Consider the following 16,703-nt stretch of genomic DNA (forward strand, 5'->3'; position numbering starts at 1 on the left):
TGAGCGCCCCCTGCCATGAGGCAAGAGAACTGCCTGCCTCACCACGAATCTGTTCTCTGCCGTTTCTGATCGCTCCTCAGCACACAAATCACGTTACACACACAGTTGATGACAAAAAAACAAACAAACAACAACAACAAAAAAAAAAAACACTGCAGATTAAAGCTAAATTGTGGAAAATAAATTCATATATTAATTGTTTTTAAGCCATTTTATTGGCAACGTACATAGAGGAGGAGCATGCTCTCACAGAGAGGCATGCAGCCAGTGATCAACCTCCAATTAGCCAGAGGTTGATCAATACTGGGAGAGGCTCACTGCTGCTGCCTCACCACTTCCGAGCATTTGAATGGGAAAATGTGAAAATTCAGCAATTTTCAGGAAAAAATTATCAGAATTGGTTAAGCTAAATGAAAAATAGGTACTTTATAGTACAAACCACAATAGCAATATAAATTATTTTATTATTATATATTATTTTTCCATGAAGACAGATGAGGCTCCCCTGACCGCACGTCACTGTGAGGGAGAGTTTTTGTACGACATCTCAAAAGTACAGATGAGGGCGTATAGGACAAACTAGATTGGTCAAAGAAATATATTAGATTTGTGTAGAAATATTAAATGTATGTATTAATAAATCTCTGTCTTCTTCAGAGTGAAGCTTGGGTAAAAGCAATATGATTTTTTTGCTACCTCACATGATGTTATATCATAAATAACAAGCCAGATGTCCTGAATAGACTAGAATTTCTGCATTTGATGTATACTTCAATTATTTTCTCTCACTGATAAGTTTTCAAAGATGAACAAATAAAGCCTGATTTTTATGACTTTATTACTTAAATTAACTACCTTATTTTAAATAATCGACATATATCTCTAAGCCGTCATAGGCCTATCCTATGGGAAAGTTGTAAACGTGTATCAGTGCAAAGAACTCTAACAATGATGTGTCAATTTCTGTGGAGATTGCTGTGTTACAAGGTCAAACAAACTGAAGATCATTATCCTATCTTTGGCGTTTGCAATTGTCAAGGTTAAACCTGGTGATAATAGGAATTCAATAAACACTTTAGCACCTTGACCTCACAAAACCCAACAAAACATTTTTCTCTCTTACATTGAGGGCTGCAGTGTTTCCTGAATCTGCTGGTAATTTTTGAAATTTACCTACAGATTCAGGTAGTTTGTTTCTGGGTGAGTGTTGAGTCACACGTGCACAGGCATGTGAATGTGCACGTGTTTGCGTAGCTATAACCAGCCAGGTGCAGCTACAAACAGACAGTGACCTTGGATAATAATGAAATTCATGTACTTTCTATAAATTATTATTCGTGAATTAAAATAAAATTTCATAAAATAAAAATTGCTCTCAATCAATATTATTAAGAAATGTAAAAATACATTAAATTTAAACTGTCCAGGGATAATTGAGCAAACATTACAAGAAAAAAAAGTTATTTCAATTGAAAATAATTGTAGGGTTTAAATATATGAATTTAGGACTGAGATTTATTTTTTGCATATTTGCAGAGATTTTTAAAAATAATTTGTTCACCAATTTGTGCATACAATAAAAACATTACATACAAACAAACAGAGGTTATTTGATTAAGGGCAAATAGATACAATTTAAAGGGAAAGCTAAAGTGCTACAAAAAACAACAAAATATATATTAAATATACCTGATAAAATATCGAATGTTTCTATGAGGACATTAATGACATATTTTTGATAAATAGTTATATATATATTTTTTTTACATACTATTTACAACCATCTGTAGACGTTAAACTTTGTATTTATAAATGCTTCATTTTTGTAGTATTATTTGATTTGTTTACGACTCAGTGACAGAACCTTTCTGTTTCATTCTTGTTTCTAACCGGCGATAAAAACACTGTTGCGTGAATTTCCGGTTACTTGCATGACTTACTGCTAGCTTGCTCAAGTCAATCTGATTAAGGAAACAACTTCATGCTGAAATGAATTCCTTGGCGCGGAAAAGGTTCTACGATAAGCTACCTGTGTGGATAGTGGAAGACCACCACCATGTAAGGATGTTTTTATTCGGTCAGTGACTGCAGAACCGAACTGGTCGAATAGTACCAGATGTCTTTATGCTAAGAAAACAAGCTCAATACAAGTACCTTGACTGTTGAAATACAAACCTTTAACCTTCAAAGTCAAACTGACTGAATGAAAACTAAGATATTCAGCCCTGAAGAGGATAACAAAAATATTGACGCTGAAAGTTCAGGCTAATTTACAGATTACCCATTTAAACGACTACTTCAATAATGTCTGGAGTATAATAAAAATGGACTTTACTGTCGCTCCGTGAGGAAATTGAACTCCATCAGAACCAAGTGAGGGGGATATGGAAGTGTACATGTAGACATAATCGTAAGAAAGAAAGTCAATCCCACCAATACAATAGGCACAACTTAAATATATGGGTTATTTATCTGTACAATTAACAAATGGTGACAGATTAGAGTAATACTATATATTTCTTTGTTTTGATAAATGTTATATAGTGTCGTTGTTGCGGCACTCCCTGCCCCCTTCCTTCACTCTCTACTCTCTCAGTCACTACTTCCTCTTCTGAGAGGGGAGATGTGCTACCAGCTCTCCCTCTAACGAGTGAGTTGAGTTTCCCAAATCTGCTGGGATTTACCCTATCCAGAACTGGCATCAAGAAAGAATTCGCCTGGTTTCTGATGGCCTACATCCAGATATCTCACCCTTCTTCCCCCTATGAATTAGCCAGACTGAGCAGCCTGCAGCCAACTAGTTTCACAGAGCACATCTTTCACAGAGCCCATCTTTGTCTTTGGGGTCTGAGCCCAATTGATGAGAGAAGTGCGATTTGAAGCCACATGTTGCGGGGCTGACGGATTGGTCCCCATGTGCAGGACAGTCTTCGGCTCTGTGGCCCCGGCTCTTCTTCAGCTGCAGAGTTCTTTGTCCATCTCGGTCTTGGCTTGAAGCTGCCTGGAGGATCCAACCAAAGATTCCTCTTTTGCTTCCCCTTATATAGGGTTTATCCAGCCTTTTGGTGCATTTGCATTGGCTAAAACTGTTGCTGTGCTTGTTTCATTGGCTGACTGCTTGGACAGATGATCTCATATCCATCACTGTCTTTGAGACATTATGTCCTGATGTCTGTGCTAATGTCTCAGGATTGTTCAACATTCCTCCCATGTCTTTTCTTTGAAACGTTTAAGTTGTTCAACAACCTATCTTCAAATAAGGCGTTGGTCATCTCTGCTCTTCCGTTAGTCCCCATTTTACCCCTAACCTTTCACCTACTATCTACCTCCAACACATCGTCAGTGATCTTTAATTGCAGTTCCATGTTTTACACCATTTCAAGTTCAAGTCAAAATCACATTCATAACCCTTTTTGTTTCTTTGATTTAGCATTCATTTGTAATTTTATGACAACCACAACTTATTAGTCTTACTATAATGTGAGTTATTACAGATGTTCTGAAAAGAAACCAAGAATAATCTATTATTGTAATTATTTGATACAACTTGTTTTACTTGTAAGTTTTCCCACAAGTATAAGTGTAAACGTAAGTATTGTTATAAGTAAACCAATATTAATATAAGTACTTTACTTTAAATCTTATCTAATTGCTCAAAATGTTTAGATTTCATCCTTTAAAACTTTTATGCTTTTAAATAAGGAATAGTCTCAGCTATTTTTATACAGCTGTAAGCTGGAAACTTATTTCCTCTTTTTCCAGGAAACCTGCTCTTCCTGTCTCATCTCTCTCTGACTATGATTTCTTATGATTAGATAGAGAAAAGACGTATAATTAAAGCTAAGTTTGCAGGAGACAAAAACAACACACACAACCAGATTTATTTTATTGAACTCTGGGTCTACTGTTGGATCTAAATGTCACTTGTGTGACTAATTTTAAAGGTAACTTTATTCATTGTTACTGTTAACTAAAATATCCAGGATGGGGAAGTGGGATGATCTCGAATTTTCTTGACAATAGTTAAACAATATTGTATGTAAATTCTATATATTATTGCAGGTGGTTCATCACATCTATCGAGCCATTGCATCAAGACATCTTCCACTCAACAATATAAGACTGGTTCATTTAGACTCCCATCCTGACCTTCTTATTCCTGTCAACATGCCTGCTGACACGGTGTTTGATAAAGAGAAACTCCTCAGGTAAGAGCTTCAGAATAATACGTTGTTGTTTTCACAGTTGGGAGAAACAAATTTCAAATATATTGGCACATTTCAGTGCAAGAAGGAGAAGTAAAAGGAAAATATATAGATTCCTGAAAGAATCCTTCTATGAAACAGAACAGAAGGCAACAAAACAATTGCAACAAAAATTTGTAAAAAAAACAAACAAAAAAAAGCACCTAAATAAATAAGTAAAATAATAATTATGCAATCAGTTTGTTCAATAACTAACCCGGAGACAGGAAGTAGTTTAGAAAATGTTGACAAATATTTTCAAATGTATTATAAAATATTATACGTAAAACCGAAACAAAAATTTTAAAATATTTCTTGATTGACTAGACTAATCAACAATTGGACACTGACAGAACAAAAGTTTAAAACAGTGTAAAACAAACTTGATGCTAGTGGTAAAAAAATACAACAAAACACCCAGAACAGATGGTCTGCCATCTAAGAAGAATAAGGCGTTTCAAGAAGAATTGTCTTCATATAATGAAAGCCATTAAAATGGACTCAAGTAAAAATGACAATACCGCCATCGTTATGCAGTTATAACAGTTGTAACTGTTATAACTGCTTCAGGCCCAAAAGAGGCAATAAAACATTCTGCAGCTCATATAGACCTATATTATTTGTGAACCAAGATTACAAATAAAACTGTCTTGGCCAAAAGGCTGGAGGAAGTTTTCTCAGAGCTGATTGATGAGGACCAAGTTGATTTTGTCAACAAACTCAGGACGATGTTAGACATTCCCTTCATTTGATTGAAACCAGGGAAAGATCACTGCAATGCAAAATGTAACCCAGGTAGAGCAAAGGATAAGGATTTTGCCCATACAGTTTGTGTTCAATAACTTTGCGTTGACTTACATGACATACAGCAAGTGTGTTCTCTTCCTCACTAAATATCTGCCAGCAGTGCGCTACTGATCAATTGCTAACAACCTCTTGATCTTGGGTAGGAGTTTGTTCATCCAAACAAAGAACCTCTTTTTGCATGCAGTTTGAGAGTTGAACAGATGCACACATTTTGGTTTGGCACATGTAAAAAACTGAACATGTCCCTTATTTGTTCTTGGCTATCATAGAACAAGTTTATGTTTTAAGTAAGTGCAGACTTCTTAAGAGCTGTGAAGATGTTTTAAAAAGTTTTGACACCTTTTAATAGTTTGGCAAACCTCAAGACCTGATCCCTGAAAAAACTGGAAGCAGACAAATAGGGGACTGAATCATTTCACCAGGGACGAATGTCATTTAACTGAGTTTTAGACTGGTACATTTGTTTTTAAAAAACTTTGAAAGGAATCAAGCCTGTTGTTCAAAGGGTTGTGTTTTTTCTCTTACCTTCATTTTGCTGAATCTGCTCAAATATATGAACACTTGATAAAAGTTTTATTATTTTTTGTCTTTTAGTGAGCTGAGTATAGAAAACTGGATAATGCCTATGGTATATGCTGGTCATCTGAGCTACATGGTGTGGCTGCATCCTTACTGGTCTCAACAGATCAGTGAAGGAGAGCACACATTTAATGTTGGCAGAGATTCATCTACCACAACCATCAGGTAAGATAAACACAGATAATAAATGGTTATTTTTGTTGAAAGGAATGTGTATTTATTACTAACTCAGTCTCGCTAAGGGGTCTGCAAGCTAAGGCTTCAGACCCACAAGTGGCCCTTTGGTTCCTCCACTCTGACTCCTTCACAACAAAACAAAATAAAGAATTTGTCTTGAATTATAAAGGTAATAAGACAGTGTAATTTTAGCACCGCTAAGCACTGCTTTGGTAGTGCTAAAATTACACTTGCAATATCTGCATAAAGTATCTACAACAGGGGTACTCAAACATTTTGAGACCAAGATAATTTTTTTCTCTCACCAGCCGGCTGAGATCTACCTCATGACACAAAGACATAAAAATTGTAAATGAAACCCTATTGGCTCATTTTCTATACGAATATCCATCAGTTATATCAGAAATGATAAAGTGATGGAAAACCTAATGCAGTTTCTTCCTCAGTGAGATTCAGACACTGGAAGCAGGTTGCTGGTTTCTCAGTCAGAAGCTGGTTGTAAACCTGAGGCCATCAGGTATCAGTCAGTTATGGTAGATCTGAAATTTGGTTTGATGACGTCAATATGAGAAACTACAGATTGATAGGAGGAACCAAAGAGCTCTGCAGAGGTAAAGGCAAATATTCTAAATCTGGGATATAATTAATTTAATTTCACATAATCATTGTGGTGGAAGCCATTTGTTTAAAACTTTATCAAATATATTTGTCCTATCTGATGTTTGGTGTGATATTACTGCAAATGAACGAGGTAATTAGTCCAAGTTTGTCATTTATTGAACATTTAGAAAACTCCAGCGGCTGTAATGAACCACAGCGAAGGTAAACAAAGGTAAAAAACAACCCGAACAGGTGATCAACTCAATACCATCGTACCTTTTTACTCTTCGTCTCACTGTGTCGTTAAAAGCGCCCATTGCCTTGGTAACCACCTGCACCCAGCAAGCCGAGCAAAGATTACATTAAAAACATTCAGTCCGTTACGATATCAGGTTTTCAGACTTGATTTTTAGTTATCTATTATTAATGAGCTTCTTATGAACAGAGTGGTGGTTGATTAGCCCATTTAAAACTCCTGCTCTGCTCGTCAGTCGGTCTTTGAGTCCCTCTTTATTTGTTAATAGATCTGGAACTGTTAGATCTATTACCCAACTGTCACCCTGGCCATCCGTCTCCAAAGTGACAAACTCATTGCTTCCTTCAAAGACAGAAGCAACACAGATCCCAGGGGCAAACAAAGTTTTCTCAACTCTTATAGTCTTCTAATCTTGAATATTTATATTTGTATTTATATAAAAACCTAACAGGAATGCACCTTATTACTGAGAATATTAATTTTAACATGTTTTGTTGATTTTATTATTATTATTATTATTATTACTTTTTAATGAAGCTACAAACATTTAGGATCTTAGTGAATATTTTGATAAGCCTGTCAGAAGTGCTGGTTTCAGCATTTTGGTGGCCTTCAGGACGCCTGCTGCTGAGATCGACTCAAAACCTTCCCGCGATCTACCGGTAGACCGCAATCAACGTATTGAGCACCCTTAACCTACAACATAAGGACAGCAATCCTTTGACGATTTTAAAAGTATTGTTTTAGCTTCAAGTTATGTCCTTTATATTTTTAACTGGACTGTGTATATTTCATCTTTCTGTTATGTAAAGGCATCACTCACCTGGTCGTATTTCACAACTAGTAGTTAATAGTTTTTTTTCTCTTTGTAAACTTTAAATGGTTCATTTTGTGATGAAATTTGAAAATAGAACTTTTAGTTTTATTTACTTTAAACAAATATTTTAATTTACTTTTTTAAAACTAAAATTTGTCTTTTTTGTGGCTGAAGACAAATTTTATTTTGTGGCAGCGGGGCAAAAAAGACTCTTTGAATTTAAAAGATTGCTTTTAAATTCCATCCCTAAGTGTCCCGGGATCAAAGTGATGTTTACTGTGTCCTGGGATTAAAGTAAATGACTGTTAAGCGGACAATTTGAGCCTTACATGCTATACATTTGATTTGCTTCAGTTTATTAACAAAGTGCCAACTGACAACTTGTCATCTCAAGGCACTTTATGAAAAAGGAAATTCAAAACATTAATACATCCATTCTAATTAATTCTAGTTAATCAACCAATAAAGTCATGTTCAGTTTATTATTAGCACTGGTGAAAGTTTTAATATAAGGAAACCCAGCAGATCGCATCGAGTCATTGAGTAGCAGAATTCACTCCCTCCGAATAGACATGTAGCAACAGAAGACAACCGCTTGCTTTGCGTCACTAACTATACAGCAATCCCTCATGCCAAGCATGCATGCAGGAAAAAACCTCCCAACATCTCCAACAACATCTGCCACACCTTACTGGGTCTTTAAGAATACAGAGCATACACACAAAACAGAAGCTCTGATCCAGGAGTACTTAGAGAAAACTAACAACGTCTGGATGTAGCTTCTTTAGCAGCTTCACTTCAGAGAGAAACACAGCTTAACAAATAAGCTCACATCTGGGTTTAAAGGTTATAGGATGAAAGAGAACATGAACTGTTAGTTGTGACAAAATCTCTGCCTATTGTTATGTCTGGGAGAGAGATAGGGTTAAACATTGAAAGTCAGAGCCAAGAGAATAATCTATATCAAGTTGTTGGGAACAGCAGTTCAGCCAATGACCCCTCCAGGAAGTTGTCACAGCTAAACAGAACACCAGACTTTGTGTAGTTTTTACAGTAAAAATTTGAGATCGTCTATTCTCAGAGTTTCTCTAGTAAATAACTGAAAGAATAGAAGGTTAAATGTCACGTTATGTCTGTCCTGTTGTTATTTTCCAGGTTGACCAGTACAGAGAACTACTTCCTCAGTGATGGTCTGTATGTTTGTGACGAGCTGCTGGAGAACTCAAAACGTCTCAGACTAAACATAGTCAATGTAAATCCTGTCAAAACATCAACTGGGCCACTTCCAGGTACCTTCAAGAAGTGATAACATCTTTTAAGTTTGAACTAGCTTTATTTGAGCCAAATTTGTTTTCATAGGAAAGATTAGGTGGTTGTGAGCTCTGTTTTCCCAAAATATTTTAATTGGTGTCAACATCTTAACTATAACCAAACAAATATTTTAATTCAAGTCACTCCATCCTTAAGGACAGCGATGTTATCATGTTTCCATTAAATTCCATGGAATTTAATGGAAATTCCATGGAATTTCCATTAAAAATGGTGCCCACACTACCTGTCACAAATCCGTATGAATATGGCATAATTTGTCTACAGGTTTTTTTCTGGTGTCATCATGGATTTAAAAACAGAAGCGTTTTGGAATTTGACTCGCTCTTTACAAAATAATGAAATGGACACAAAATGGACACAAAAGAAAGCATGAATAAACAATGTCTTTAAACAACTGATAATGGCTTAAAAAGCAAGGCTTAAAAAGTAAGGGCTTAAAAAGCATAAACTTTGACCAGCTAATTTATGCAGTAGCCATTCATACTCTTTTTTTTTTTTGCATGCTTCAATGGTATTTTGACATTTCTCTTAAATTTATTCAGGTTCATTCAGATTGAAAGCTCTCCATACCATCAGCACAATCTCCAGCTTTCTACTCAGATTTGACAATGGAAGATGTGACAATCTTTAGTTGACTTACTTATAATCGCTAACTAGTATTGACATTCATGCGGTGTTGGCTTTGCATAAAATAAAGTTACAGTGGAGGTTCACACTTTGTCAGTCTGATTCTGCAACAATTGTGCAGCTAGTTCAATGGGCACAGTGTGATACATTCACTACTTTTACTTTCAATATTTTTTAGTAAGTTAACTGTCCTATACAATAAGGAACTTTGAATAAAAATCTTTGTTTTCTAGATTGTTAACCATTTACAAATAAATGTTACCAATATGGACTGTGATATGAAGTAGCATGTGAACTATGGATAGCAGAAGGAGCAGGTCTAAAAGTGCATAGCAGCCTGCTGAGAAGCCAGTGATGTTTTTTACCTTATGTAAAAAAATAAAATAAAAACACATGATAAACCATTTTAAACTTTTTGTGCTTTTAATATGATGTCAATCCCATACAATTCAACTGCAAAGTAAACAAATATGTTCATGAGAATTAGATAAAATTATATGGCAGGAATTAGACTGCGTTCACACTGCAGTCTGAAGTGACTCAATTCAGATTTTTTCTTTTGACATAATGTATCTGACCTTTTCATGACGGTCTGACATAACAGTTAGGATTCTTTTGAACCACTTGCATATCAGATTCAAATGATTCAAACCTAACGTTCAGGTTGCATTCATCTGAACTGAACGTCACTGATACTCAACAACAATCTTGACGGACCGCAATGAGGGTTAAGTTGTTAATATGCTGCTTCGGTTGGACAACAACTTCAAATACCGTTATGTTTACTTCCGCAAACACTGAGCGCTTCTTCTTTTTAGGGTAGAACACTGAGAAATACTGCGCATGCGGGACACTGTCAGGTCGTTTGCCCGTTCAGTCTGCAGAACACATTCAGGTCACATACGCGTGGTAGTGTAAACGGCTCCAGCAAAAAAAAAAAAAAAAAAAAAAAATCGAATTTGGGTCACTTCAGGCTGCAGTGTGAACGCAGTCTAAGATTGCTTGCCATGCCTCAACTTGGGAACTTTTGCCCACACTACCTGTCACAAATCCGTATGAATATGGCATGGTTTGTCTACAGTTTTTTTTCTGGTGTCATCACAGATTTAAAAACAGAGGCGTTTTGGAATTTGACTTGCTCTTTACAAAATAATGAAATTAATTAGGGTAGGTAATCTTCTGGTGAAAACAATGTTTATTGGTTTGGATTTATGCTTGTACTTGCTAGGATGTGCTTAAGGAACCGAAGACCTTTTTCATGGTCAGGTTTTGGGTTAGGACATTGGTATTTTGAATTGTTTTTAAAGTCATTCATCTTAGTTCCATGTCAAAAAGTAATCCAGACCCCACATTTTCCTACTTAAAGTTTTTATTTGTGTGTGTTCTATGGTAAATTTAAAGCTCTTCTTTCAGTGTTAAGTTACACCTTTTTACAATGATTCCCACCCAATACTTTGGAAACTCAAAGCTATGTTGTTGAACTTTAATTCGCTGTTGACTGTTGTATGAATGGAAGACTCAAGGCTAATGCTGTTGAAATGTATCCACATATGCATTTGTCTGCATGTTTTAAAAGCCACATTTTACAAACACATTTAAAAAAGAGCTTTTTTATGTTTTGTCTTTCAAATATGGAACATTTTTAGAGCTTATTCATTGTCGTCAATTTTTTTTTTATTTTGTTACTTTTTATAACCAATAAGTTTCTGTCAAGCCAAATAAATATTAGAAAATAAATGTTATATTTTTATTTTAATATGTAAATGTTGAAATAATTTAACTTCTCATAATTTGCTTTGACGTTTCCTTGTTCATCTGACTCTGGATTTCAGGGCATGACACTGAGAGAGATTCTGTGACGCATTTATCCAAAAAAGGTCGGACAGATCTGAGTGAGGATGGGGAACCTTCATCTGGAACAACTCCTTCACTGCTGCTAACAGAGGATAGCAACTTACAGAGAAAGATTAGCAGCAATTGCACAGACTTTGGAGATGATGATAAAGATGAAGGATCAACTAGTTACGTTGTTAGGAGATTAGCTACATTTCTCAGTGAAACAGATCCATACATCCTAGACATTGACTTGGATTTCTTCTCCTGTAAAAACCCATTTAAAGAAATATACACGCAGGTATCTCATATATGCTTGAATGTTGTTATTCCAACAAGTTGATCTGTGTTTCCAAATAACACTTTTGTAAATAAATAAATACTTGTTTATTTATTTATAATAAATATTTATTTATTATAATTAAATAAATATGTATTTATAATAAATATTATAAATAATATTTATAATATTATAAATATATGTTGCAGATGCTTTGAGCATCTGCAACCCTTATTTTGCAGATGCTCAAAGCATCAAGTCTGATGCTTTGAGCTTCCAAAGCATCAGATGGACCTCATGATCAAGCAAAAAATTATTAATGCCCCAGGCATTAATAATTTTTGCCTGGGGTATTGACTGACATTTAATACATTTCCTATTCGATCAAGAAGTTAGATTCTGGTTGAAATTGACATAGGCCTCTTCCAGAAGACAAAAATCTGGTTTTCATTGTGGAAAATAACAATTTCAACTGTCATTGGCATTAGAGAAAAATTGCAACGTCTATAAATGTTGTTCTTACCTTTATCAGTTATCAGAGGAACCTGTATTTATCTCATCAGTCATAATGTGATAAATATACATCATGTATTTATCACATCATATAATAAATACATGGGGTTAATTCTTTATAAATTCAAGCTTGGACATTGATGTACATTCATGTAGGGGGTTATGGAGGGTTCGGTGAGGTGGATGAAGGCGGGGTTGGGGCGCCACTAGGTGGTTCGCCCAGGGCCACCTCTGAGTGTGTCTATGCTATTCTTATAAATGTAACCTATAAAATGGTCTTAGTATACTCTGGAATCATAGGCATAATTTCAAACTATCTGATAAATTTTAATTCTTTTCCAGGAAGAGTATTCCATCCTCAAGAAGCTCTACTACTTCAGAGAACCAAGGATTGGTGCTGATCAGGTTAGAATTGTCTAACAGTTTCCTGTAACAGGAAACTGTTTCCTGTCTGTTACAGAAAAATTGTGAAACTTTGTAACAGGAAAATGTATTCGTTTATGTTAAACTGTAGGATAAGAAGTAATTTATGTAATATTGATTTGGAAAAAATTAAGAGGCCACTTTAAATGTTCAGTTTTTCTGATTTTATTCTTTATAGATATATGAGCAAAGAAAACAAGTTCATATTCATTTAGAAACAACAATATTAATGTACTGTTCTGGTAGGCTTTTCCTGAGATCTTTGTAGCCAAACCTTCCAGAATAAACCATGATCCACAGAGCTTCCAAAGCATCAGACAGACCTCATGATTCAAAGATATCAGTCAGATGAAGACAAAAGAATTTCCAAGGAATTAAAAATGATTAAAAATACCATGGAACACAGTGAAGTCTGTCATGATCAAGTGGAAAAAAATATGGCACAACAGTGACATTACAAAGAACAGGATATCCATCCAAGGTTGGTGATAAGATGAGAAGAAAACTGGTCAGGGAGGCTGCCAGCAGGCTGACATCAACACTGAAGGAGCTGATGGAACTTATGTCAAGTACAAGCTGTGTACTAGATGTAACAACAACCTCCCGTGTTCTGCATATGTTTGGAAATCTCCCAAACACATGTGTGAAAATGTGTTAGGGTCTGATGAAACCAAGGTTGAACTTTTTGGACATTATTCCAAAAATATATATTTGGTGCAAAAACAACACTGCTCATCACCAAAAGAACATCATTCCTGCAGTGAAGCATGGTGGTGGCAGAATCATGCTTTGGGCTGTTTTTCATCAGTTGGACTTGGGGCCTCAATCTGAGTGGAGGGAATTATCTACAGTTCCAAGTACCAGTTAGTGTTGGCACAAAACCTTTGGCCTCCTGTCAGTGAGCTAAAGATGAAGTGGAACTTGATCCAAAGCACACATCTAACAATAAAAGAATGTCCATACCAGAATGAGGTGGAAGCTTTGGATGGCCAAATCAGAATAAAGACCTGACTCCCATCGAACAACTGTGGGCTCACCTGTTCACAGGCAATGCCCTTGCAATCAGTCAGATTTGGAGTGATTTTGCAAAGAAGAGTGGGCAAATATTGCCTCATACAGATGGGCCATGTTGACAGGCTCCAACCCAAAAAGACTGAGTGCTGTAATAAAAGCCAAAGGTGATGCTATTAGTTTAAGTTGTGCATATTTATGCAACCAGGTTATTTTACATTTTCTATTTTGTATTTATTGCTTTTAAAGATTTCAGTTTGTTTTTCAATTGCATCATACAGATTATAGGTCACATTAAAGGTGGAAAAAGTTGTGAAATTATTGGTATTGCCATCATATTTTACATCATGAAAACCTGGCATTTGTATAGACTTTTTATAGCTAAGATTTTAATTACATTTAGGTTAGGATTAGGCATGTACAGGCAACAGTAAGGATAAGAATCAGCGTTAAGCTATAGAAGATAGAAGTCCCGTTGAAGATAGAAAGGCACACTATGTGTATATTTGTGTTTGTGTCTGAAGGCAGAGCTGGAGGAGTGTGTTGATCGCCGTATACATCAGTTAGAGGACCTGGAGGCAGCATTCGCTGATCTCCTGGAAGATGACGGAGAACAGACAGTTACACGATTGGCATCTAAACCAGGGTACAGTTCCTCTGTTTTTATGTCATTAGAAAATGTCTGCAGCTTAGCTGCATATCACTGAATGATGACAGCTTTGTACAATTTATTATGCATGTCAAATAATGTTTACTTTTTTGTCCACACATTTCTCATCCTCACCCTGATAGATAGGCAAAACAAGTTAATTTGTACAGTACCAATTACACAGTGAATAATCTTAAGTATAAAAGTTCATTCTTAAAACTGCTCCCAATCTTAAGCTTACTATATTATATTTTTATCTGTGTGTTGGACTAAGAGACCAAACTCTGGCTGCATGTCGCATGCTGGCAGCTGCTGCATTATTAACGTCATCTTTATGCTTCAGTACACAACTCTAAAAATCATCTCTTGTGTCTTGAAACAGTCAGTGTGTTACTTTACTTATTTGTTTTTAGCATGTCTTCATTAGGCCAACTGGTTTCCAGTTTGAAGGCAAGAAATCCTTCACCTGACTATGAAATGGTAAGCATCAAAATATGGTAAGAATTCTTCTAATTTTTCTAAAGCTGCTGTTTACCACCTTGCCTTCCATGTTCCCATTCCAATACAAATTCATTTACATGAGGCTTAACATAAATAAAGCTGCCATGTACTTAAAGTCTGTATAATGGTTCAATAGTACGTATATTGTGCCTGTATTAAAATTAAGTATGTACAGTATGCTGCTGTGAGAGAATGGGGCATATTTCCTTTCAGATCATATCATTCTGTTTTTATAATTCTGTCATATTTATATCCTGAATATCTGTGATGATCTGTCCCCGGCATCCCCAAAGTACGGAAGTTAAATAATTATTAGCTGAATTATTTCAGAAAATGGGTCCAACCAGCTTAAAGTACTGTATATCAGAGTCCCAATGCTGGTAAGACTTTTCAAAAATGTGATTTAAAATATGAGATTTTAATGATTAAACCAAGTAAAGATATCTTTATGAAGAAATCTTTAGATGTTGATGAAAGTTTCTACACCTTTGACTTAATGGGGGGGGGGGGGGGTGCTGGATGGTTGTCAAATGAAGAGCCATTAGAAGGCAGCCAAGAGCAGTTTGTTTTCTTTTTGGCCATAAAACGAATGATGACCAAATATATATTATTGCTTGAACTGCCTTGCTGCTGAAAAAGTGCTATATAAATTATTTTTAGAAAAAATTATAACTTTATCATGACAGTGTGTTCATGTGGTTTCTATAAACACAAAGAAATCATTTCTAAAAATAATAATAATGACAAAAATCTGTTTCACTTAGAGGGGCCTCCTGGTAGCCCCAGGGTCCTAAGCAGCCACTCAACTTATTCCCTGGGGTGGTCCTGACCATTGCGATACAGTAATTTGAATATGTGGTTCTGCAGGTTCATTTTCCTGCTTTGGGTCAGACTCCAACTCCAACATGTAAGGTTAGACAGACGAGTCTTCTATTGTTGACATCTTTAATAAACTTGGGAATAAAAAGTTTCTCTGCCAGTGGATAATTGAATCGCTGCTATGAAACTACAAAAATTGGGGTGAAGTGGAACACTCTGTGACCTGGAGGTGGACGGGGCCTGAAACGTCTCATTCAAATTAAGAAAAAAAAACACAGCAAAACAAGTTGCTCAAAAACGAGCCTCAAAACAGGAGTAATCTAGGGTCTGTGGAGCCTCAATGATGCATTGCAATTCTAATTTACACAGATTATTAGTGAAGGATTTACATGTAAAGGAAGGATTTAAACGCTTTAAAATGTCACTGGCACAATGAAACCCATTACATGATTTAAAAAGATGAACTACTGTCTAAAAACTGACAGACATGGACAATCAGGATAAAAGACGGAATCTGTGTCAAAACATTTTGTTCGCTGCTGTTTTCCTCCTAACCTTTAAATCTGGTTTTATTGCATTTTTTTCCTACTTCGACCAATCACTGCACGACTCAGGTTCACCAAGCAGGCCTGACCTGTGACTCAGTTGAGCTGCCGCACCACATCAGTACCGAGGAGGAGATTGATGGACTGGTTTCTGCTGTGCAGCTTGTCCTAAAGGCTCTGCCCACACCGACTCTGGTGACTATGTCAAGGTAAAGATTAACACTTGGTCCACAAGATCTGATTGGAGAGAAAATGAAGGAGTGAATGGAAATGTCTGTCTTGTGTTGACAGGTCTAGTCTGGATGAATACTGCCCAGCTGAGCAGGTGGATTCAGTTCAAAGAAGAGTTCTGGATGTACTAGAGGCATTGTATGGTGACCTTGATGTGCATAAAGACTACAAAAGCAGCAATAAAGATACTCAGGACTGCCAGCCAAGCACATCTTAAACTGGCACAAACAATTTATCTTGAATGTTTTAACAACTCAAACAAATTTGGCTCAAAGTGATAAAAAGAGTTATTGTGAATTGTCCGTTTCAAACGTTTTGTACTTTTTCCAGTTTTGGTCATTTTGTCCCCAAGATTGGGAAATAAAAATTGCTGTCTTTTAAGTGACGTTTTGTACCCTCGTCAGCAACTGTTGATTTAAATAAATGTAATTGTATGAGCCCAATAAATAGAATTGATTT

General features: G+C 35.9%; 1 protein-coding gene across 2 annotated transcripts; it reads left to right on the plus strand.

The window, feature by feature from the left end:
* Positions 1-1,847: 1,847 nt before the first annotated feature.
* On the plus strand, positions 1,848-16,703 carry cunh5orf22 (chromosome unknown C5orf22 homolog). 2 transcript variants are annotated; one of them, XM_055025363.1, is made up of 10 exons: positions 1,848-2,058; positions 4,063-4,208; positions 5,646-5,795; positions 8,636-8,769; positions 11,272-11,573; positions 12,408-12,470; positions 14,024-14,145; positions 14,562-14,628; positions 16,083-16,222; positions 16,305-16,703. In XM_055025363.1, exons 1-10 carry the CDS (start codon positions 1,990-1,992, stop codon positions 16,459-16,461), a joined length of 1,350 nt encoding a protein of 449 aa, XP_054881338.1. In that variant the 5' UTR covers positions 1,848-1,989; the 3' UTR covers positions 16,462-16,703. The 2 variants fall into 2 exon arrangements, with proteins under 2 accessions (XP_054881338.1, XP_054881339.1); XM_055025364.1 differs by having other exon boundaries at positions 1,975-2,077.

Source organism: Poeciliopsis prolifica, unplaced genomic scaffold (genome assembly GCF_027474105.1).
Source record: "Poeciliopsis prolifica strain line A6 unplaced genomic scaffold, Auburn_PproV2 SCAFFOLD144, whole genome shotgun sequence".
NCBI classification, from domain to species: domain Eukaryota; kingdom Metazoa; phylum Chordata; class Actinopteri; order Cyprinodontiformes; family Poeciliidae; genus Poeciliopsis; species Poeciliopsis prolifica.